The sequence below is a fragment of the Gracilinanus agilis genome, chromosome 5, assembly GCF_016433145.1.
Source record: "Gracilinanus agilis isolate LMUSP501 chromosome 5, AgileGrace, whole genome shotgun sequence".
Lineage (NCBI taxonomy): Eukaryota > Metazoa > Chordata > Mammalia > Didelphimorphia > Didelphidae > Gracilinanus > Gracilinanus agilis.
The window spans coordinates 307,784,723-307,808,827 of record NC_058134.1 but is presented as its reverse complement, the minus strand read 5'-3'; the positions used below and the strand labels follow the sequence as shown (position 1 = coordinate 307,808,827).

General features: G+C 51.0%; 1 protein-coding gene across 1 annotated transcript in view; it reads left to right on the top strand.

Moving 5' to 3' along the window:
• Positions 1-3,558: 3,558 nt before the first annotated feature.
• Positions 3,559-24,105, top strand: part of SCUBE1 (signal peptide, CUB domain and EGF like domain containing 1) — a 233,593-nt gene continuing 213,046 nt past the window's right edge. The window contains exons 1-2 of the mRNA XM_044679293.1: positions 3,559-3,568; positions 4,209-4,331. Coding sequence (XP_044535228.1) covers positions 3,559-3,568; positions 4,209-4,331 — 133 coding nt within the window. The remainder of the gene's footprint in view (positions 3,569-4,208; positions 4,332-24,105) is intronic.

The following is a 24,105-nucleotide window of genomic DNA, read 5'->3' as shown; positions in this document are numbered from 1 at the left end:
GAGAGAGAGAGAGGAGAGAGAGGATGGGGTAGCAGAAAACCAAGGGAGAAAGGAATCAGAGGTCTTTGAGTTAAGAGCCTCCTTAGAGAACTGAGGCCAACGCCTTCAGCCCTCAGAGCAAGGTAAGGACTTGCCTGTGGTCCCACCATGGCAGCCTCTGGACTAGAACTCCGGGTGATGAAGAGGAATGGTGTCTAAGAGAAGAGGGGTGAGGAAGAAGGAAAAGAACAATGAAAAAGAGGGAAGTGGAAGAGAGGAAGAGTGGGTGGGGCAGCCCACTGGGAAACCCACATGGCTCTGCTCTCAGCATGCACCCCGAAGCCCTGAGTGAGTAGAGGAGACAGTGCTGGACAGCTAGCGGTAGGGCAGCCAGTGTCCCAGGACTTACTGGAGGGAGCCCCCCTCCAGCCCCCTTTTGTCCGTCCTTCTGTATGGGCACCCTGCCCAGGTGTTGGCCTGCTGGATCTTCTGACCCTGCCCCCCCCCCCATCTTTTCAGAAAAGGTGAAAGTGTTTCTAAATCTCTGGGTTTGTGTTTTCCCGGTACCTCTTTCTGGAGAGAGGAGGTGCTAACTAAGCAAAGTCTTCGGTAAGGGGAGGGGCCCCTCCAGAATTAGATAATGCTTTACGCCCCCCCACTATGATTCAGAAAGCATTTGTGCAACAATTCTCAGTGTACACCACCATCTAATTAAGCAATAAGTAGGGTGTCTCTGGATGTCAGGAATGGTTCTCCTCCCCCACCCCCCACCCCAGTCACGCTCAACATTCACAATCTCCACACCATCCTCTTGTCTGGGGTTGCCCTTTCCTCTGTCTCTGTGTCCCAGTGCGTGTCTACAACGGTCGAACCCCAATTTAGCTGCGGGCTAGTTGTCTCTTGGAGCTAGAGAATGCCAGCTCTCACCTCTCCCGCCCCCCGTTAGCCGCCCTCTTTCTGGGTCCCTCCTATCCCAAAGCTGCCCTTCCTTGGCTGGCTGTTTCTCTCAGCTCCCTGAAATCTGAAGGCAGCCAGAGACCTCTGGGGTGAGCCCCGGCAGTGCTCCCGGAGCCCTAATTTCTCTCTGTCTGCCTCCCTGTCTCCCCCACCCCCTGCCTGGCCGGGGAGGGCTCCATTGAAGGCAGCTTCCCAGGAAGGCTGACTTTTCCTTATTGACATTAGGGCTTTCTATCAATAGCTCCTTGCCTTGCCTCGAGGCTGGAGGGGGTGGGTGGGAGGGGGGAGGTCGGGAGGGCTCTCCGAGGCTCCCACGGTCTCAATCCAGGCCAGCCGGGGCAGTCTGTGACCCGACCCTCCCTCCTCCTCCTCCCCCTATCCCCCTCCCCAGTGGGGCCGGATTCTCTTTGCTTCCTTCTGGACTCTCAACTCCGACTTTAGCTCAGTGTTTGACGGAGTGAGTCCTCCAGGAAGCAGAGGCCGCTCCTCGCTCCCACCCCCTCCAAGCGGGGCTTGCGTTCAACCTTTGGAGACTGGCAGAGATGGGAAGGACCTTCCAGGGCATCTCGTTTAACCCTTTCAGCCCAAAGCGAGGCAGGGGCTTGCCCTTGGAGGTCGGGAAGACTGGGGGCTGGGGGGGGGGCGGGGAGGAGGAAGCAAAGAAAACCCAGTGACTGGTGCTCAGAGGGGAGAAAGTCAGGAAGGGTAGACTGGGATCAAAGGGCTTAGACTGGACCAGAAAACAATGAACACCATGCAAGGGTGATTTGCTACTCTCTTGGGGAGGCGGCCTTGTACAGGAAGACCACGAAGTAGGGTGAAAAGGTGTTCTCATTGACTTGGGAGGCCGAGGACATGGATTCAAATCTTACCTCTGGGACACTGCCCCTGCGACTTGCAGCAAGTCTCTCACCTGCCCTGGGCCTCAGTTTACTCATATATAAATAAGAAGATTGAATCAAAATGGTCTCTAAGGTCCCTCCAGTACTAAATCCTAGGATCCTTCTTCAAACCTCAGTTTCCTTATCTCTAAAATGGGAACAATAATCTTAGCATTTGATCATAAGTTGTCCCTGATGGCCTTCCAAAATGTGGTCCCTGTGGCAGGAATCCTAGAGTATATTCTAGAGGAGAGGAGTGGCAAATACCACTAGCAGTGGATCCTTGCAGGCTGTACTTTGCCTTAGAAAATAACAAAGCAGCAGCATCTGGGTCAGAGTGTATTTCCGTTGATTTGGTCGAACATTTCCCAGCATGTTTTCATCTGGCTGGGCCAACACTGTGGAGGGGCCAGAGCCTGAGACCTCTGAGGGGACCACAGAGAGAAAGGGAAAGGGGGCTTCTGAGGCCATCATTTTACACACGGGGAAATCAAGGCTCAGAGAGTGTCTTGCAGCTAGTAAGTGCGGGGCGTCCAGGTCTGATCTGAATACTGGGCCACGACGTCACAGAGTAGGAAAGAAGGCCATCTGGTTAAACGGTGGCTGTTGGCCCTTCCCCACGGTTCTCTCCTCTCCTTGGCCTCCCAGAATCCTTCAGAAGTCAGCATGACCATCACTTTCTGGAGCCCTCTCCCCCCGAAGCACCTTGCAAAGCAGTTGTCTATATCTGCATCGAAGTAGAGTTCTCTCTCCCAATCAAATGTAAGCTCCCCCAAGTGGAGGGACATTTCACTGGTCTCTGCATTCCTGGGCTTTAATCCTTGCTTGTTAGGGATTGCTTAAACCCAGACCTAACCTGGAATTCCCTCTATAACCCCCCTGGCAGGTAGTTGCACAGTCTTCACTTGAACACCTCCAGTGATGAGGAGATCATTACCTCACAAAGAAGACTGTTTTAATATTTTTTTAAACCCTTACCTTGCATCTTAGAATCAATACAGTGTTCTAAGGCAGTAAGGGTTAGGCAATGGGGATGAAGTGACTTGCCCAGGGTCACCCAGCTGGGAAGTGTCTGAGGTCACATTTGAACCCAGGATCTCTTACCTTTAGGTCTCACACCTCAATCCACTGAGCCACCCAGCAGTCCTCAACCTGCTTTAATTTTAAGGACCACTTCTGCCATCAAAGATTCTAGGTTTTCTTAATGGGCTTTGTAAGCCCCAAATGACCCGAAGCTTGAGCTGTGATAGCTTGCCAGCCATTTTCAGTGGACGATGGAGCCCAATCTGAGAGTCCACACAAGGTGGTCGGGAGGCCTGGAAGCTCAGGGCAACCACTCTGAATTTGGGGCCACCAAACTGGAGTTGGTTCTAGTGGATGTGGAAAGGAAAGGAAGGAGGGAGCCAGCCAAGGCCTACACTCAATTCTTGAGCCTGGCATACAGTAGGGGTTTAATAAATGCCTGTTGATGAACTGACTTTGTAGGGCACCTCATACCCCTTTGGGCTCAGGAGCCTAAGTAGGCCCATTCTGAGTCTGCAGAGGGAAAATGAGCCCCTAGAGAGAGGAAAAGCTTTTCTCAGGATCCCACGGCTAGAAGGAGAGAAGCCAGGATCCAAGCACACGGCTCCCGGCTCCCCAGCTCTGCCCCCCTAAACTGCCTGGCCATTAGAGAACCCCGAATCCAGCAGACCAGAGAGTCTGGACCTGGAGGGGATGGACCAATTGCAGTTTTCACACCATGTTCAGAGGTGCAATTCCTGTAGCAACCAGGCGACTCTCCTTATGTACAGATAGGGAAACTGAGGTTCAGAATATAAAATGTAAATGTTGGCTTTGAGAACTCTGGGATTCTGAGAGAGGAGAACAGTTAGTCTTTGGGACTTGTTTGGTAGGGAGGCAGAAGGGTGTGTGTGTGTGTGTGTGTGTGTGTGTGTGTGTGTGTGTGTGTGTGTGTGTGTGTGTGAGAGAGAGAGAGAGAGACAAAGAGAGAGCGAGTCAGAGACAGAAACAAATAGAGGCAGAGACAGAGACAAAGACAAAGAGAGAGAAGCAGACAAACAAAAAGACACAGAGAAGAGAAAGAGCGACAGAGGGAGACTGAGAGAGAGAAGAGAGACAGAGACAGAGACAGAGAGACAGAGAGAGAAAGAGAAGAGAGACAGACAAATAGAGACAAAGACAAAGAGAGAAGCAGACAAATAAAAAGACACAGAGAAGAGAGACAGAGGGAGACTGAGAGACAGAGACAGACAGAGACAAAGGGGGACCATCAGAGAAGAGATGGAGAGCCAGCAGTCTTGGGCACGAGAGCCTGGAGCTGCTGTGGCGGGCTCCCGGGGTGTCTGGGCTGAGCTTTGCCTTACGTTTGCTGTAATCCTCTCTTTTCAGACACAGACGAGTGTGCGGAGGGGACGGATGACTGCCACATCGATGCGATCTGCCAGAACACCCCCAAAGCTTACAAATGCCTCTGCAAACCGGGCTACAAGGGAGAAGGCAGGCAGTGTGAAGGTAAGGGTGCCCTCCCAGGTCTCCTTGCCTCCCCACCCATCTGGTTGGTGTGTTGGTTTCCTTGTATGCGGTAAAGAGCTGAATTCTTGAAATGACTGATACAGCGCCCAAGGCCAGTGGCCCCCCGCCCCGGCCCCAGTGCCACTGACTGGCCAGCTGTCTGTGCTGCTCCTGCTAATTGGGCTGGCTCAGAAACGGGTACCTTCTGACCCCTGGCAGAGTGCCGGGTTTCAGGATGGTGAGAGCTGAAGGTGTGGTTTGCTGTTTTTCGTAGTCTGAAGAGCGGGGAGGGGGTTCTTTGAAAGTGAGCAGGGCAGGGGGCAGCTAGGTGGCTGAGAGCCAGAGACAGGAGGTCCTGGGTTCAATTCGACTTCAGACATCTCTTAGCTGTGTGACTCTGGGCAAGCCACTTAATCTGCATTGCCCAGTGCCTTGGAAGAAGCAAACTTGGTATTGATTCCAAGACAGAAGGTGAGGATTTTAAAAAAGGGAGTGGTGTTTGCCAGTGATCTTTAAGATGGCGAAAGTTAGAACAGTAAAGGCAAGGTAGAGCAAACCTACAAGGTCAGAATCTAGAAGGTATACAGAACCTAGAATGAAATGGGAAAAAACCTAGAACATCAGCTTAAAGCAGGGAATGTCAGAGCTGAAAAGATCCTTAGAACAGGGAATTTAATTTCAAAGATGGAGGGATGTACGAAACATGGGACATCAGAGCTAGGAGAGCATCAGAGAGTACTTAATTTGCTCGTCCCCACCTAAAAAAAGTGGAAGAGACTGAGACTGGGAAAACAACTGACTAAGGTGCACGTCTCGGGTGCAGTGAGTGAGAACAGAGCCAACGACATAAATTGCTCTATTTTTGCGTTTTTGAATGGTCAAAACTCTGTTCTAGGTAATGAAAAGTCAGAATTCTCTCTTGCCACCTCTTCCAACATCTCTCTCTCTAGTGCGATGTAATGGAAAAGGCCTAGGATTTGGAATCAAGGATTTAGAACTGGAAGGAGGCTTAGAGAGGGTCCAACCCCATACCCTTATTATACAGATGAGGAAACTTGGGCCCATAGAGGGCAAGTGACTTGCTAAAGGTCACACAGATAGGAAGAGCAGCCCTGACACTCCGATGCCTGGTACCTAGTGGGTGCCTAATAAATGTCGATTGATTGTTGATAGGGTGAAGTCTTGGATAAAGCCCTCCCCTCTGGAGGCCTCAATTACTCTGTCTATAAAATGAAGGTGCTAGACTCGATGATCTCTCTAGGGAGCTTCTGACTCTAAATCCTGCAAAATTAATGTAAGAAAGACTCCTGGTCTCTCTGGTTCATTGACAAATACCGTTCCTCCCACACTTCTAATTTAGAAAGATTCCTCTGGGCCTCGAGCAGATTAGTCCAGCCAGGGCAGCCTGTTTTATGGTGATCTGGAAATGAAGTCAGCTAGGCTGAAGTCATGTCAACATGCCCTGGAATCAGGGTACATCCTTTCTGTGACTTCCAAAGGCTAAGTATATGTTTCTGTGTTTGAGCTGCCATTAAAAGAGGAATGATTAAAAAGAGATGAAAACGCCAGGGCCTACTCTGCTGAAGTCAACAGAAAAATCTGAAACCACCGATGATCTCTGGGGGCCTTGTCTTGGGGGTCTGCCCAAAGTGACCCATCCAGGGTTCCTGGCTTTGACTCCCATCGTTGTCTTCCATCTTCGGTTCTGGGGCCGCCACCTCTTCTGACCACAGCCCTGTCCGTCTGGGGCTTCAGGGTAGCTAGACCCTCTTTTCTCGCAAGATGAAAGGAGAAGAATCAAGAAGGAACTGAAAAAGCCTTCCTTTTATTATCCTCCTTTCTCATCTCTGAGCCCAGATGCCTAATGGCATCCTTGAGAAAAGACTCAGGAGGTAACTGAGGACATGGAACGTCAGAGCTGGAAGGGACCTTAAACTTCAGAGCTAGGAGGACCTTTTGATCCAGAATGGCAGAGCTGGGAGGTATCTCAGAACGGAGGCTGTTGGAGCTGGGAAGATCCCTAAATCAGCCCATTTCAGAGCTGGGAAGGGCTTTTGAAAATGAAACTTCAGAACTGGCTGCCTCAGAGGGAGGGACCTTGAATACAGAATGTCCAAACTGGAGGGGGCCTTAGAGAACCCTCTTCATTTAAGCAGGAGGAAGCTGAGGTCTAGAGAAATGGAAAGCTGTAAACTGTGCTGTGTCCAGGGGCGGGTGCCACGCGGGAAAGTGGGACTCGTTGAGAAAGGGCTGCCAGAAAAATGGACATGTTTAGTTGGGGTTTCTGTGTCAGGGAACAGGGTGACACTAATGCCCTGACCCCGAAGCCATCCAGCTTGCTGTCTTCTTCTTCCTCTGTCTGGGGCCCAGTGTGTTGTCCGGCCGCAGGGTCTGCTGTACAAGGTATGTGCTCGGAAGGACCGAGTCAATGGCTTGTCCATCTGGCCGGCCGTCCACTTGTTTCTTGGGTAGGTAGATTAGTAGGCCAGCCTTTTTTGAGTGGCCTTGGAGCTCTCTGAGGGGCTTCTGTCGTATTCTGAGGCCCAAGGCCATGTCACCCCCAGACAGAAATATATGAAGGATCTCCCCAAGTAGAAGGAATCCCTCTTCAGGAAGGTCCTTTCCCAGGACACCCTCCATTACAACACTTGCCTTCAGCGGTTGAGGCCTTTCTAGGGGCTTCTGGGTAGCATGTGGGACCTGGAGTCAGGAAGACCTGAGTTTGAATCAGGCCTCAGACACCTTAGGCAAGTAACTGTCTCAGTTTCCTCAACTGTACCTAATAATAGAATCATCTCCCAGAGATCAAATGAGATCATATGCTAAACAACAAAGGTTTGCCAGCCTCAAAGTGCTATATAAATGCTAGTTATTATGGTGCTTATTCATACTGACAATAAAGGCTCATCGCACAGTTTTCTCCACGGATTCATCTACCAAGGACCCTTATGTGAGCTTCCCCCAGGCATGGGAGGCGCTTTCTTGGGAGAATTGTTAAGGCTGCATTTCCTCTCCCAAGTCTTGGGCCACAGGGGCAAGGATTAATCAGTCTACCAACACTTCGGAGCCCTTTTCTAAGTCTTGGGAATACAGATTCCCAGCAGCAAACAATACAAACAAGGGGATTCATATTCTTGGCAAAACTGGATCTAAGTACATTGGAGAGGGGCCAAAATCTGGGCATGGAGGCCCTTATGGCCCAGGGAGATGAGGGAAGGTTTTTTGGAGGAGGACTTGTGGGAGGAATTCCACAGTCAAAGGAGGAATGAGGTCATTCCAGGTCTAGGGAGGTGGGAAGTCACAGGCTAGTTTGGTAGAAAGAGAGTCGTGGTGTTTGCTTGGAACAGGGTCAAGGCAGCCTTTCTATACATCACCCAGGGGATCTTCCCCACAATCCTTTGAAGAAGGTGCTGCTATGATCCCCATTCTACAGAGGAGAAGACTGAGGCAGGCAGAGAGGTTCAATGACTTGCCCAGTATCACAAAGCTATCAAGTGTCTAAGGGAGGATTTGAATTCAGCACTATCAGCTCCACAAGGCTGGCTCACACAGCATAAAAGGCAGGGGAAAATTTGAAGTTCGGTATCTGTGTGATTTTCCCCCTTCCTGCCTACTTGACCAGATTGTAGAAGGCCTTGACTACCAGGCATCTGGGTTTGACCATTAGTCCATAAGCAATAGAGCACCTCAGCAACCCCTCGAATAGAAGACCATGACCAGACAATGGGTTTGCTGGACCTGGCTGGATGTGGGGACTCCCAACAATGCCCGGCCTTGGCTACTTTAGGCTGGAGATCTTTGACTTGACCAGAAAGTCTCTGGTCAAGGAGCAGAGTGGCCCCAGGGAGCAGTGAGTAGGGGGACCCCTGGTTGGTGACTCGGGAAAGCAGCTGGGAGGGTGAAAACATGTTGCTTTCTCCAAAGAAGCCCAAGGCTCATCTTCGTAGACTTGGGCAAGGGAAGAGGACCCTTCTGCCAGTGTTCCAGGCCAAATGTTCTTTCAGGACGGCTTTCCCCAAGGCTGCCTAAGCCAACTTCCCCTGGTTGGGGATTTGGGGGCACGCTGGTTTTCCCACGCCTATCTGTCCCTCTCTTTTGTTCAGTCGGGATTTATGGAGAACTCCCTCACGCTGAGGACTTTGTAAGGCAGGAATGATGAGAAAGGACCTTGGCATTGCAGTCAGGAGTCAGGAATCTGCCTTTCCCTACTAGCTGTGTGTCCTTGGGCAAGTCATTAAACCTCAAGGGTTTTTATCCACTGGAAAATTAAGGAGTCAGATTGGATAATCTATCTTTACCTGGAAGGGTTGTCCTGGCTCTGACCCTTCTGTCTGAGCTCTCTGGTCCCTTGGAGATACAGCCTAGAACTTGCATTTGAACAGAGTTCTCTTTCTATCCTCTCCTTGCTCTCTGGAGCTGGATGAGCTCGGGTATTCCCAGTGATTCTTGGCCTTGGCTACTTTGGGCCGGAGACCTAGGCCTTGGTCCCTGGTCCATTGAGCACCCAGAACCGGGCAATCTTCAATGTCAAAATCTTTAACTGCAGAACGATTGTCTTTCTGAGACAAACAGGCACAATCGATGCCTGCTCCAAGCCTTCGGTTCCTCCCTTGGGCCCCACACTAGGCTCCTGGGTCTCGTGAGGATCAAACAGGATAATGTCGAGAAATCCCCAAACTCTAGAGAAGTGGACGCTGGTGCTGTTAGAATCATCCTTAGAACCATGAGGGCGTCTACACTAGCAAGAGAATAAAAGCATGAGGGTGGTTCCCCAGACAATTTAAGGGAGACTTCAAACCCCCATGAAAACAGCCAGAATGCCTTTTCTTGAGTTATTTTTGGTCAGAGCCAAGTGGGCCTCCGAAGCTTTGGGCAGTTTGGGGGTCTCAGGGAAGACCGTCAGGCTCTGTCCACCAAGTGCTACTCTCATCCATCTGACAAGGGGATGTTTGCAGCCAAAGGTCAGGCAGCTTTGCTCTAGGTCTGGGTGGCAAGGTTAGAGAAGGCCTAGAGCCCTGCCCTCTTAGGACAACCAACATTTATCTAGAACTTCAAAGTCTTCAAAACTCCATCCTCCACTATTTCATCGGTGGGCACAGACCCAGATGGAGGAGAGCATGCCGAAAAGGGCAACCAGCATATCAGAGAGCCTTGAGCCCATGCTGGGTGAAAAGCAGTGGATGGAGCTGGAAATGTTCTGCCTGGACAAGATAAGACTTGGGGGATGGAGCTGGCTCCAAGTACTGACAAGACAATAAACTTAGATGGCAACATCATAAATGGAGGGCTGGATGGGACCTTAGGAGCCATCTTGGAACCTCTCATTTCAGAGATGGGGAGACTGAGAGCCAGACAAGTCATCCAGTGTCCACACTGGGTTTGAACCCAGGTCCTCTGACTCAGAATCCAGTGTATCTCCTTGGCTCCGCAGACCAGAGCTAGGGGCAGTGTGTGGGGGGGTGGTGGGGGTGGGGGGTGGTGGTGGTGGATGCTGCCTAAAGAAGCAGATTTAGGCTCAGTCCAAGAAAACTGCCAAAGAAGGAGAGCTGACCAAAAGGGAATAGACTGCTGTGGAAGGAGGGGAGTCCTCCCTCATGGGAGGTCTTCAGGCCAAGGACAGAGGATCATTTGTGGGGATGTGGCAATGAGGCCTCTTCTTCAGAGAGAGGCCACACCACGTGCCTTCTGAGACTCTGGGATCTCTCAAATGAGGCTAGCACTTGTCTGGCTCTACCTCTCACCCAGGGCCCCAAGGAGCTCCAAAGGAGAAAACTTGGGAATGATCAGGATTACCAGTCCAAGGTACTGCTAGAATATGATCTCCTTTTTCCTGCTCAAAGTAGGGGAGATAAGATGGCTTGTTGGAGGCAGGAAGCTGGGACCCAGATCAGAGAGAATGATATGCCCCCAATGAGAAAAAGAGGTCTTGTGGGGGAGCAGAAAGAGCCCTGGACTTTAGGACAGGAGGCCCGGGTTCAAGGACACTTATGAACTGATATGACTTAGGAGAAATCATTTTACTGGTCTGGACTCTGTCTTCTCCTCTATAAAATGGCCTTAATAGCCAGTCCTTCCTGTCTCACAGAGATGTGAAATCAAATGAAATAATGTAGGACAGAGTTTTGGAAACCATAACATTCCAGATAAATGTTGGTTATCGTTATTAAAAATGATCCTGATTATCTTCTCTATGGTTGGGGCCCGCTCTTGTAATTTCATTGATGTAGAGAGTTCCCTGGTGAGAACGCTCTCTCCTCTAATGCAGCTCTGCCCCTTTTCTGAGCTTCAGGGAGTACCTGGGGCAATCAGAGGCAAAGTGATTTGCCCAGGGCCACGTGGCAGACTGTGCCAGAGGCAGGACTGTTTATTTTCTATAAACAAGTCTAGAGAACATTGGAATAGAAGGAACACTGGTATCATGGACCACCAGCATGCCAGCCAGGCTTGCCAACCAGCTCAGCTTTGGCCAGTCTCTTGGGCGTCTACGATGGATGTCTGGATCCCAGACCTAGACTAATTATGGCTTGGCTCCAAGATGCCCAGGGGAGATCCTACTCTGCCTGCTCCATCTTGTGGCCATGCCCAAGAGCTACATGTCCCCAAACTTTGCTCCAGGAAGCCCCCCCCCCATTGCCTTTGTTTTGCTTTGCCTCATGTGTTAACCTCCTCCAATGACAAGAGAGCCATTTTGTATGCAAGTTATAATATTTAGACTGTGGTTGCTCAAACCCATGGACTGTCAATGGTCACTGTACTGGGCTCATGCTATTAGACTACAGCTGGAAAGAGCCCTGGTTCTGCAGTTAGAGGACCCAAGTTTGAATTCTACTTCTATTGCTTACTCCCCATGGTTTGATAGTTCAACACAAGTTATTCATTAATGGAACCCAAAACACTGACCTAGGAATGGAGGCTGGAGCTCATTGGGTCCTTCGTTGTCTCCATGAAAGTTCTCTCTGGTCTCTAAATCCAATGTTGCCTCTGAGTCCTAAAGCCTACAATTGTGGTCCCAGTTCTGCTGTTTATTAATTCACCGTGACCTGGTCTTAGTTTAGGATTAGACCAGCTGGTCACCGAGATCTCTTCTAGCTCTGACAGTCACAGAATCAGAAAATCCTTGAGTTGGAAGAGAACAGAGAAATGATCCAGCATCCTCCTTGCCTGAAGAAGTAGACGGCTTGGCATGATGGCTGCTGGCCTCGGAGGCAGGAAGACCATGCTTCTAATCGTGTCTCAGGCCCTGACCAAGTCAATGTTTGTCAGTCTTACTCTCCATTAAAGGGGCTTCTCTAGCTCTAAATCTCTGGTCCTCCAGAGCACAAATCCCCTTCACACCTTCTGAGGAGCTGGCCTCTCCTTGGACTAGCCCACCTTCAGCGATGAGGTATTCACTGCCTTTTGAGACAGGGCCTCCAAATTGTAGGTCCGTTTTATCCCTAGAAAGTTCTTGGCTGCCCTTAGATAAGACCTTGTTCTCTGCATCTCTGTCCTCTGCCCCCCAGTCTCATGGTTCTCACCTCTGGGGCCAAGTAAGATAAGTTGATTCCTTCCATGGAACAGGCTCTCTTCATAAATATGAGGACAGTACCGGTGTCTTCTCTGAGACCTTTCTCTAGGCCAAGCACCATAAGTTCCTTCAACTGTAGAGTGTGGCCAGAGCTATTACTAGGCATTTTTGAGTTTGGGACCAATTCTGAACATGCCTTCATTGAAGTGGATGGTAGAGGGTGAGGGTGGTGCCCAGAACACTGGGAAAGTGCTGTTGGAGCAAACTGCTGTGGGTGTTGGGGAGCCGGGCAGGTCCAGGGACGAGTCCCCTTGGAAAGGACAATGTGGGCTGGGAGAGTTAGGAAGCTGCCATCTGGGAACTGGAGATTATGGCCTCAGCTCCTTGATCTCCAGATCTCTGATCCCCATGACGGGCTGCTATTGAAATGGTGATTCTGGGAGGATTGGATGAGGGTCCGCTTGTGGGAGGCCCTGGGGACACAAAGACAAAATGAGCCCTGGAGGACCTCGTCTTCTCCTCTAGTGGGTCCCACTTCTATCACAGTCGGCAGAGCATTTTCCACACGTATGTTCCATGGGGGAGGGAGGGCGGGTAGGATTATCTGTGCTTTATAGAAGAAGGACTTGAGGCTTGGGCAAACTTACACACTAAGTTCGTGGCAGAACTTAGGGTTCATAACTTTGGGAGCATCTCCTCCCATCTCCTGATTTTACTGAAGATAAAATGGTGCCGGGGAGGGGAAAGGTCATGGATGAGGACGCCAAGGTGGGCAGCAGGGGAGGCAGCATCCCAACTCAGGTCTCCTCCTGCCAGCTCTTGTCCCCTAGACGGTTTGCCTCCCTTGGGTCAGAGTATTTTGCTCCCTATGAACAGAGGCCTCTCCCCACTATCCCTTGGGGCCTCTGTTGCTGGTGATGATGATGACGATGGTCAAACCAAGGATCCGTGAGTCCGAAGGCCAGGACAACTCTTCTGTAGTTTTAATGAGTTGGAGAGCGACTTGCCTCGCCCATGGTCACAGAGTTCGCAGACCTGGGCTTCCTGTCTCTAGGGCCACATTGCGTATCTAATCATAATTCATCATCTTAATGAATGATTCCAGTGCCAGTGACCCTAGGAATGCCCCATCCTCGTCAGGAGAGGAGGCCGGAGCCCCTCTCCCCCCGCTCGGTGCCCACAAACAAGGCCAGGTCTCGCTCCTAGCCCAGCTGGCTGTCCAGCTCTGGTCTGCATTAACCCCTCCGGGTTGGCTTCTTCGGATTCTGTTATTAAAGGGGAATGGGGGAGGGAGTTCATCTGCCCTTGAAACTCTTCAACTCATTTAAACTTAATTGCCTCGTTTTTCTAGACATTTGCTAACGAAAGAAGCCAAATTACGGAGCCAAATTATAGCTGGAATTAGGCCTTACTAATCTTAATGAAAAGCCCTCGCTGATAATCAGAACCAGCCCCTCTCACGAAGGGCCAGCGGCCGAGGCCAGCCCTTAAATGGCTTGTTTAAATAACTGCAGCCCTTTTGATAATAGTTGTTTAGTCTGAACTCAGGAGCCTGAATTACCCTCGCTCGCCCGCCATGTTCCTTACTTGGGGGTTCTTGTTTTGTTCGTTTTCGGCAAGAAGATTCCCCGACGATGTGGTTTGTTCCCCGATGTTGCTGTTCAGATGGGGAGAAGAAGGGGAGCCTCCGTTGGGTCTGGGGGCTCCACCTGGAAAGCCTTGAATGCTGCTTTGGGGGGGGGCGCCATTTAGGAACCGGCATCTCCAGCAGATTAAAGAGGAGCTTCTTACCTTTTTAATATCTACCCGGTGGCTGATTGTCCACCACTTAAATGAGGGGGGATTATGGACTCTGTTATTAGGAGTGTGTGTGTGTGTGGGGGGGGGGGGGAACAGCCCTAATCACATACTCAGGAATCCCTTCAGTTAGACATAAAAACAGAAATCTTCAAACCAATTAGCATTGTTAGTGTAGCTGGACCGAGGCCTCATTAGGGCATTTTCATCTCTGCATTTGAACTCTTGATAAGGTAATGGCATTTCCCCCCTCAGGAGGCCAGGAAGAGTTTGGGAAGGCAGGGGCGGGGGCAGGATGAGAGGGGGCCGGGCAATTTTCTCAAAATCTCAGCCCCTCGAGAAACCTTGTTGGCCACTAAGTCCCACCTCGCTTGAGCTGGAATCCCCTCTACCACGCAAGATCCTTGATTGGGAGCCATTTAGTTACACCCCTGCCTTTTCTTTTTACAGCTAAGGAAACTGAGGCCCAGGGTTGTAGTGACTTCCCCAAGGTCGCCTAGCTCTGAGTTGCTGAGTTGGGTTTCAAACTCGTGACCCCCGCCTCTAGATCTTGTGTTCTTTTCTTTATGCCACGATTCCAGGCAAGGGGTCATACAGCCTGGGCCGGAATACCCCCAGCCTTTGGACACTTCTGATTATCCTTCCATCTGGTCGAAATCTGCCTTCCTTGAACTTCCCCCTTGCTCCTGGATCTGCCCTCTCGGGTACCGTACCCGGCCAGTCTTGTCTCTGGTCCATCTCCTTCTACTCCCTCATTCACCCAGCTGTGTCCTTCTGGGCCAAGGAGAACAGGCCTCTTCCCCTCTTCCCTCTTTCATGTGCCAGCCCTTCAATCTGTGAAGACAGCCGTCGGGTCACTTTTTTTTAAACCTTCACTTCCATCTTAGAATCAATACTGCATAATATTGGGGCGAGTCACACCTCTAGGACATATCTGAGGCCAGATTTGGTCTCAGTACCTCCCATCTCTAGGCCTGGCTCTCTATTGACTAAGCCACCCAGCTGCCCACCTCAGGCCACTATTGATGGACATTTCTCTAAACCAAACAACCCAGATCCGTCCATGGGCCCCTGAAGACAGAAGCTTGAGAACATCAGGGAGACATCAGTCAAGAATAAGATGAGACTAAAATCAGTCGAGGGGGCTTCCTTCCTGCCTGGCGTGGGTTGGGGGGGACCGTGGTCCTGTCTAGCAAGTCTGGGTGATGGCCCTCTGGGCTGGTGCTGGCCCGATGACCCAGAAGGCCCACTGACAGGCCCATGGCAGGGAGGCCCAATGACAGAATTCTGGTCCAGAGGACAACTCTGGGACTGTGTATTTAATTCTCAGTTTTCTCCTCTGTTCTCAGAAGGGAGCCTAGAAACTCCATGAAGATGGGGACTATTTTATATGCTCGAGAGGGTCTTAATAAAGGCTTTCCTGCAGAAGAGGGATTGGACTTTTCCTGCTTGTCTCAGAGGACAGACTGGGGAGCGATGGAGAGAGGGAAGTCTCCAGAAAGTAAACTGAGGCTGGGTGTAAGGAACACGTCCTCCACCATTTGAGTGGTCCTAGAGTGGCCTGAGAAGGGGCCTGCAGTGGTGCAGAGGTTCCCCACATTCCTCAGAACTCCTTAGGCAGAGGGGCAGGAACCCTTGTGGGGAGTGAGTGGGGGGGTGTAGGGAGAATTGTTTGCAGGCAGAGGCTAGGCTAGATGGCCCAAGGTCCCTTCCAGCGGAGAGATTCTACAGCTTTGTGTCTGTCATTCTTCCCTGATTGCTGTTTCTTCTTCCCCTACCAAGTCGCCGATGTGCCCCCTTTCCAACAACCCCTCCATGAGCAGAGAGCACTGTGGAGCAGCAGACCCGGCCCTGGACACCAGGTTCTGCACAGCCCTTGCTCTGTCCCCAGCTCAGCGTCTGCTCTTAGGGACATCACCATCTTGAGACCTCGGTGTCTTCATCTAGAAAATGAGGGAGCTGATAGGCCATCCCACTCGAGCATTCTTGGCCCCTAGGACTAGTTGACTTCAGACCTCCCAGGCCTATGTCTTTGGTCCCGTGACTTGGACCCAGAACTAGGATTTGGAGACTTGGATTCAAGTCCTGGCTCTACAACACACTTGCTTTGTGAGTCTGGCCCAGTGACCGCCCCTGGCTGGGACGCAGTTTTCTTTTTTGTAAAATGAGGGAATTAGACAAGCTGGTCTCTAAGGTTCCTTCCAATTCTGAATCTACAAAAAATGTAATCGAGTAAGTCACTAGCCTCTCTAGGCCTCAGTTTCCTCATCTGTCAGAAAAGAAGAATAATATCAGTCCCATCTACTGAACATCTTGGATGCTGTGAGGACCTCTTGAGATCCAGGCTGTGAAAATGCTGTGAAATTCCTCCCACCCCCAGAGGACATCATTCTTTGCATTTCCAGGGGGCCTTGCAAATCCTCTGGAGAGCCCCCAGCCAGCTCCCTGTGGTTCTCCTGCCAGGCCTGTTCACTGGCAGCCACTTTCAGGTTTCCTTTAGAATTGCCTTTTATTACATTCTCTGTATTTGCTTTTCTATGGGAGGAATGTGACCCAGAGAAGGCCATTATCCCTAAGAAAATAAACTCAGAGCAGGCTTTGGACAGCTACTGAAAAGGGCTCCTGCCTCCTGAAGGCCTCGCTGTGTCCCCAGACGGGTTGCGCTGTCAGCAAAAGAGGGCCGGTCCGAAGCTCACGTCCGATGCCTTCCTGCTGGGTGAGGTTGGGCCGGCCGCCACCCTCTCTGGACTTCGGGATGGTCGTGCACGTTGTGCCCTCCTCCCAGGCCCGCCGTTGGGAGAGCTGGGAAGAGGGCCAGCCGGAGTAACCAAAGCCCCAGCTTCTCTGTCAGGGCGTCTCGGAGGGCAGTCGCTTGGAACAATGTTTGTCACACGGTCTCTGGAATGGACGGGCGTCCGCCGTCCCGGCCCTGCCCTCTCTGCCTGCCTGGACGATTGCTGGAGCCTTTCGATTGGCTTCCGTGACTCCGGGCTCTTCCCACCTCCAGATGCCGGAGTGCGCTTCCTCACTCACGGAGGGGCCGGGGGCTCGCAGACTTAGCTTTGCGGGGAGGGCCTTGGCGCTCCCCAAGGCCAGCCCCCCCATTTCATACATGAAGGAAATGGAGGCCTGGAGAGGGCAGGCCTAGACTGTGTGTGTGAGGCCCTCCGAGGCTCCAACCCATCATTCTTTCCATGGTGCCACGTGGAACTCACTCCCGAGGCCCTTCAGTGGCCCTCATTGCCTGCAGAACCACCGAATTTCAGAGCGGGAGGGGCCTAGAGGTCATCTAGTCTGGCCTGTACCTGATGAAGATGCTCTTGACCACGTCCCCGCTAAGGGCTGAAGGATGGCCAGGCAGCTCACTACCTCCCAAAGTCTCCCACTCTCCTCTCCTCGCCCTCCCACACACTGTGCTCTCACTTCCCAATCTTATGGGCTCCGATAATCTCAGTGAAGATGATGCCTGGAGCTGACCTCCAGCTTGAACCTTTCTCTCAAGCTCCAGGCAGTCGTGGCCAACTGCTTTTTGAACTCATCTTCCTCCCTAAACCCTCCCCCTTCCCCAGCTTCCTTGCATCGTGCAGGCCCCAGCATCTTCCCAATGGCCTTGGCGTCTTCCTCTCACTGTCCAGTCAGTCACCAAACGTGGTCATCGCTCCCCCTCCAACGTCTCATCCGTGTCTGCTTCTCTTTACTCGCACGGCCGCCATCTTGGTGCAGTGCCTGGCCATGGCCGGGGTTGGTCTCTGCCTCCGGTTCCTCTAAACGCCAGCCTACCCTGCTAACGTGACTTAACGTGACTAAAATAAGAATGCTCCCCCCCGACGGCCCTTCACGCCTGGCTCCCTTCTCTCTTTCCAGTACTTCTGCCCTCGAGCCCCGGCCCGTATACTCTACCGTCGGCAGCCTTGGACTGCTCGCTGCTCCCCACACGTAGCATCCATTTGCTCCCCAGGCCTGGAAAGTCGTCCCTCTCTCCCTCCCTTCCCCCACTTACTGTCTACAGACTCTGGGCTGGCCCTTAGGTGAGATCCCAGCTCCCACTGCCCTATGGCTCTCCAGTTTGCAAAGTTCTTTTCTCTCCATCAGATAGAGCAGCCCCCAGGATTCAGGAAGGGGCGCACAGAGTCTGTCATCCATAGACTCTAGGGAGGCTTCCTGGAGGAGGAGGCAGCCTTTGGGCTGGGCTTTAAGGAATGGATGAGCGTTTTGTAAGAGAAGAAGGTGAGGAAGAGAGGACGAGGGACCGGCAGGGACCAAGGCAGGGAGTTAGAGGGCAGAGAGGGGTGCAGTTTCTGGGGCCTGGGTAAGAGGGGCATGCAAGCGAGGGAGCGAATGGCAAGAAGGCTGAACAGGGAGGTTGGCCTCAGCCTGCGAGGAGCCTGGAAGGCCGGTAAGGCAGATGGTTAGGGCGATGAAGAAGGGCTCCCACTTCTGCTGTGAGCTAAGATGGGCAAAGTGCTCTCCTCACAAGGACCCAGGGATGGAAAGAGCCACAGCCATCATCCCCTTCCCAGATGAGAAACAGGTCAACTGGAGCAGAGCCAAGATTCGAATCCACACCCTCCAGTCTTCCCATTGCTGCGACAGGCTGCTAATAGGCCATGAACTTGGCCCAGACCCCTGGTTTCCATCAGTGCCAGTGTGGATTGGGCCAGGAAGCTGGCAGCAACGCGATGCCCACAGCAGCGGCAAGGAAGAGAGCACGGAGTGGCTTGTGGGGCTGTGAAACAGGTCTGGGTCGTCGGAAAGACGGACATTAGCCCCAGAGCCGAGTGAGGAGACAGAACTCTGGCCTTGCCCTTGGGGGGGGGGATAGAATGGCTGACTGGGTTGTGCAGAGAGGAGATTATCTGTCAATGGTCAAGATGTGAAAGGTGAAAGCATCAGCCAGACCTTTTAGAAATTGGGGGACGTGGGCCAATCTGTGGGACCTTAATGAGGTTAACGGAAAACTAAAGCGACTGGGCTGGATGTGGAGGCAGAGAAGCTGGGTTCAAATCCTACCCGTGACATTTAGTACTGTGTGACTTTGGACAAGCATCTTCCTGTTTCTGGTTTTCTCATCTGTACGATGACTAGATTCAATGGTTTAGCTCTGGAGGGGACTCCAGAGGCCACCGAGTCTGACCTCACTTCCACCCCGCACATGGGGATCTCTATGCCAACTGCAGAAATCTCTCCAAGAAATGATCAGGGTCCCTTGAACAGGGTGGTCACTAAAGCTCCACTGAAGAAGCCCACAGCAGGCCCAAGAATTCCAAAGAGCTTTTGCCAACTTGTGGAAATAGTCCATTCTGATCATTCCAGCAGAATTCCTACCCAGAGGTGGCCTTGGGATACGGTCAGGCACAGAGTGGCTCGGTGGGGAGAGAACCAGGTTTGGAGTCTGGAAGATCTGAGTTCACATTTAGTCTCAGACACCAAGTAGTTGTGTGACCCTGGGCAAGTCTCTTACTTGCTCTTTGTAACCTGTTTGCCTCAGTTTCTTCACTTGTAAAATGAGGGTAATAACAGTAGTTGTGAGGGTCAAAGGAGACAACAGTTGTGAAGTGCATTGCCTGGCATATAGATAAATAACTGGATAAATGCTAGACATTGTTATTATTGCTTTGGTTGTTATTAATGGTTGAGAAACCCATCCCCCTCTAATTCCGGGGGCCATAATTAGTGCTCAAACTGCATTTGGGCTCCTTCAGTAAGAAAGACTCTACTTTGAGGCGCCGGGTCCCTACCAAATGAATCCCCTGTTGCAAGCATAACGCAGCTTGGTAGAGTAGAAAGAGCACAAGCTAGAGAACATCTGGGTGACTCAGTGGACTGAGAGCCAGGCTTAGCAATGGGAGGTCCTGGGTTCAAATCTGGCCTCAGACACTTCCCGGCTGTGTGACCCTGGGCAAGTCACTTCACCCCCATGGCCTAGCCCTCACCACTCTTATGCCTCGGAACCACTACATTATGTTGATTCTTAGATGTATGATCAGGAGCCAGGACCAGGGAGCTCGTTTGCTCCTCTGTGAAACAAGGGGCTTGGCCTAGATGGCCTCACTCTAGAACTACATCCTCTGGTCTCTGATTTTGTTAGCAGGAGACCTCTTGAAATGGGAAGCCCAGTGGGCTTGGAGCCAGAAGACTTGCCTGGCATCCAGCTCGGTCGCTTCCTTTGCCCTGGAGCAGGCAGCTTCCCCCCCGGGCTTTCCTCTTTCCGGGGTTGGACAAGTGCTCTCTCGGTTCCCATCTAGTCTATGAGCATCCTCCTCCCTCACCAGAGAGGGTGGCCAGTGAGAGGCTCGGGCTGATGACTTCAACGGGAGACCGAGAATTAGAAATCCATCCTCCAGCCTCGCTGGTCCTGGGACAGACAGCGAAAGTCCGTATTTCAGGCTTCTTCACTTAAATGACGAGGGCTCACCGGGGCCTGGATTCCAATGGTGAAGGCTCACCCGCACCCTCCGTCCACCTCTCTGGAGGCAGCAGAGGACGACTCGAATGAGGAAATGGACGTTCACGTCACAGATTGGCTAATGGGGCCCGAGTCAATGGGCGGGAAGCTCAGAGCGAAGGGCAGCGCATCAGAAAAGGGGCCATTCAGGCATCTCTTCCCATCTGCATGGGAGGCGAGGTTCAGTGACCCATCCATGAGGGCAGCGTTTTACATGTGTGCATGACGGTGTGGAGGCGAGGAGGAAATATGATATGGGAGATGGAGGGTGAAAAAGAATGGAGCACTGGGGAAAGTGTCCTAAAATAGTAAGAAAATGAAATAATAAAGGAAGCTCTGGCTCATTACGCTAGATTAAAAACCTCCCCACCACAGGAAAAAAACTCCTTATTCTATGAGGCAGAAAGAAGCATTCTTGAAATAGAACCCTCCGCCCAAAGCCCTCCAACTGTCCCCAGTTCTGGTACCCAGGGCATTGTGGGTAGGCACCTCAGCACACTTAGGGAGGTTTGGCGGCTCGGTTTGTGGGTTTATGCTCTTGCCATTTTCATCGAGAAGAGTAGATGGGGAAAACCCCTGGCTAAGACCCCATCACGAGCCGTTCTTTGTTTGGTTTGCTTCTTCTGTGGCGGGAGGCAAAGGATGGCTCTTGCGAGTAAGCTGCTGGACCCGCGTGAGGTTTTAGTTCAAAGCAGAGTCTGAGAAGGAGCCAGCCAAGAGGAGACCTACACAGGGCCTTCTCTGCTGCCCCCTTTACTCCTCTGTAAAGTCAGACTGGACTAGAACCTCTCAAAGGCCTCTCCCAGAGCTGATACTGCATGTTCTAAGGTTTCCTCCCATTCTGCCATTCCAGGTTCTAAGGCCCCTCTCCCAGCAATTCTCTGTAATTCTATGTATCAAATCAGGTCAACAAGGATTTAGTCATTGAGCACCTACTATGTGTCAGATATTGTACTAAGAGCTGGGAGTGCAAAGAAAGGCAAGAAATGCAGTTCCTGCCCTCAGGGAGCTCACACTCAAATGGGGGAGATAAGATGTAGCAGATAACTGTGGGCATGGGAGATCCAAACCAAGTGAAGTGGTGCCAGTCTCCCAGGGAGGGGCATTGGAGAGTAGGGGGAGAGGGAAGACAAAAAAGGTTTCCTGTAGGAGCTGGGTTTTAGCTGAGACTCAAAGGAAGCCAGGAGGCAGAGGTGAGGAAGGAGATCCTTTGAGGCTTGGGGCATAGCCAGGGCAAAGACCAGAGACAGGAGATGGATTGTCTTGTGCAAGAACAGCAAGGAGGCCAGAGTCCCCAGACTATACTAAAAAGACTTGAAAGGGCCATGGTAGGAAGAGCTTTGAAATCCAAACAGGACTTGTAAAAGTCAATAAATGTTTATTGTATGCCCACTGTGTGCCAATAGCTTGGATATGGGTGGGTGGAGGGAGGTGGCGAGGAATCCAGGATAGCTCCTGGATTGGGAGTCTGAAGGTCTACATTAATAGGGAAGGTAGGAGGAGGGGTGGGTTTAAGGGGAAAGATCATGAGTTCTATACTGGACATGTTGATTTTAAGATGTCTACTGGACATCCAGTTCATGATGTCTGAACAGCAGTTAGAGGTGTGAGAGTAGAGGAGATCCATGGGAGCTGATGAGATGATTACCAAAGGAAATAGTCTGGAGGGAGAAGAGGAGAGGGCCGAGGACAGAGCCCTGACGGATACCTGTGGTTGGAGGAATCAGCAAAACAGATGGAGGAGGAGCAGTTGGAGAGGCAGGAGGAACTGGTCCTAGAGGAAGTAGGGAGCCACTGGACTTAGGGAGTGGGGGTGCATGTGGTAGTGGTGATTGGTCAGCCTTCACTGTAAGGAGATCCCTTGGCAGGTGAGTGGAGACTGAATTAAAGGTGTAGAAATTCAAGGTGGAGAGACCATATGAACTGGTGGGTGACGAGGGCCGCAGCAATGGAGTTGGGTGGGTTAGGGTGGAGTGTAGAAGAGATTTTTGAAGGTAGAAGAGAGAGGACATGGCCACAAGCTGGCTCTGAGGATGAGTGGGGTTAAGAGAGGAAGGGAATCCAAGATGATTTGAGCAGGGGTGCCTGGGAAGATGGCAGCCCTTTCAGTCATAATGGGTCAGTTTCTAAATTCTGTGCTGCGGGTTCCTCCTAGCTCTGACCTTCTCTGTTCTAAGGACTTTCTCAGCTCTGACTTTCTGGAAGGACTTTTGGGTCCTTCTAGTCAGCTCCCAGATTCAAGTTTTTAAAACAAAACCAGTCATTAGATTTCATGCTTTTCTTCTTCCATCAATCTGTCCCAAGTGGCCAGACATGAAATCTGGCCTGTAGAGCTTATACAGAATCTTTCCTGAGTTTTGCTGCCATTATTTCTTCTGAAAGTCCATTTTTCAGAGCCAAGGAGCTTGTGGCAAAGGGCTTACAATGATGACACAGAGGGGACCCCTAACCCTGCCTCTGACCACCGGAACAGTGACACACACACACACACACACACACACACACACACACACAGCAGTTAATAAAGAGTGAACCCAATCCCTTCAAGACAGCCATAGAGAGGGGCTTAGATTTGTTTTCTATAGAGCTGCACTTACCTCTCAGTTCTATCACTTACAAGCTGTCTGACTTTGGTGAAGTCACTCGGTAAACCTTGATTTGCTATCAATGTCCAATTCTGAATTTAGAGCTTGAAGGGACCTCAGTGATCATCTAGTCCAATCCCTTCATTTTCCAGAGGAGAAAATGGAGACCCAAAGGGAGAGGTGGCTGGCCTGGTGTCATGGAGGGTGTAGAGCTGGGATTTTAACCCAGGGCCTCTGACTCCAAATACAACACTTTATGTTACAATATTCTACCCGAGTCTCAGTTTTCCCATTTGCAAAATTGTATTAAAATTAGTATCCAGGGTTGTTTTGAGTATCAAATGGAATTATTTAGGTGAAAGTGTCTTGCATTTGCAAAGTGCCATTTTAAGGATATGTTTTCATCATCAAAATCAATTGAACTGCAAGTTTATAAGATTTCCTTCAATTCAGCAAGTATCTCCTCAGCACCTACTATGTGCTAGCACTGGAGATGCAAAGAGAAAAGCAAAACAGCCTGTGAGGAATTGACATTCTACTGGAGTGATTTAGCACAAGAAGAAACCTTCAAAACTATCCACAGTGGTCCAAATTTGTCCATGTTACAAGGCTGGGAAGTAAAGCTGAGAAGAGGTAAATAATGATATCTAGCATTTATATAGTACCTACTATGTGCCAGGCACTGCATGAAGGAGTTTACAAATATTATCTCATTTGATCCTCACAATAATCCTGGGAGGTAGGCACTATTATCATCCTCCTCATTTTATAGATAAGGAAACTGATATTAAATGATTTGCCCAGTCACACCCAGTACTCTCTACACTGTGATGCCACTTGCCTGTCTCATGACTTGTCCAAAGTGACACAGGCAGTAATATTCAAGATGCAATTTGACCCCAAGTTCCCCAGCCAGGATCCAGTGCTCCTTCTAGATTCTAGAATCTAGAATCTCATGTTGCTGGGTTTTCTGACCCTTAGCACAGGTTACATTTCTTCCTTAGCCCCTTCTTGGCTCAGGGTTCATTTTGGAGACCTGTGGCTGGAAGAAGAGGCTACTCGATGACTAGGGAGTAAGTTAAACTAATTGGCCCTTCCAGGCTTTGAACTGGTGACCTTAGCCTCATTAGCCTCTACTCTTGCCAACTGCCTTCTCACAACACAAAAAGAGGCCTCCCATTCAAGGCGAGGGTGGCCAAAGTTGGCGTCTTGGTGGACAGGGCTGGTGGTAGCTTTCAAGCAATCGTTTCAAAGGCCCTGATTTCTTCCCAGGAAGTCTTTGTTTGCCAGGATGGGCCACAATGATATCTCCCTTCCCCCTCCCTGAGAGTCTACAGACAGCATTGTCCAGCACACAATTATCTCACTCAAATTCCTTATTATGGTTTGTCTTCTGTGCTTGCTCTCTCTCCCTCTCCCTCTCCCTCTCTCTCTCCCTCT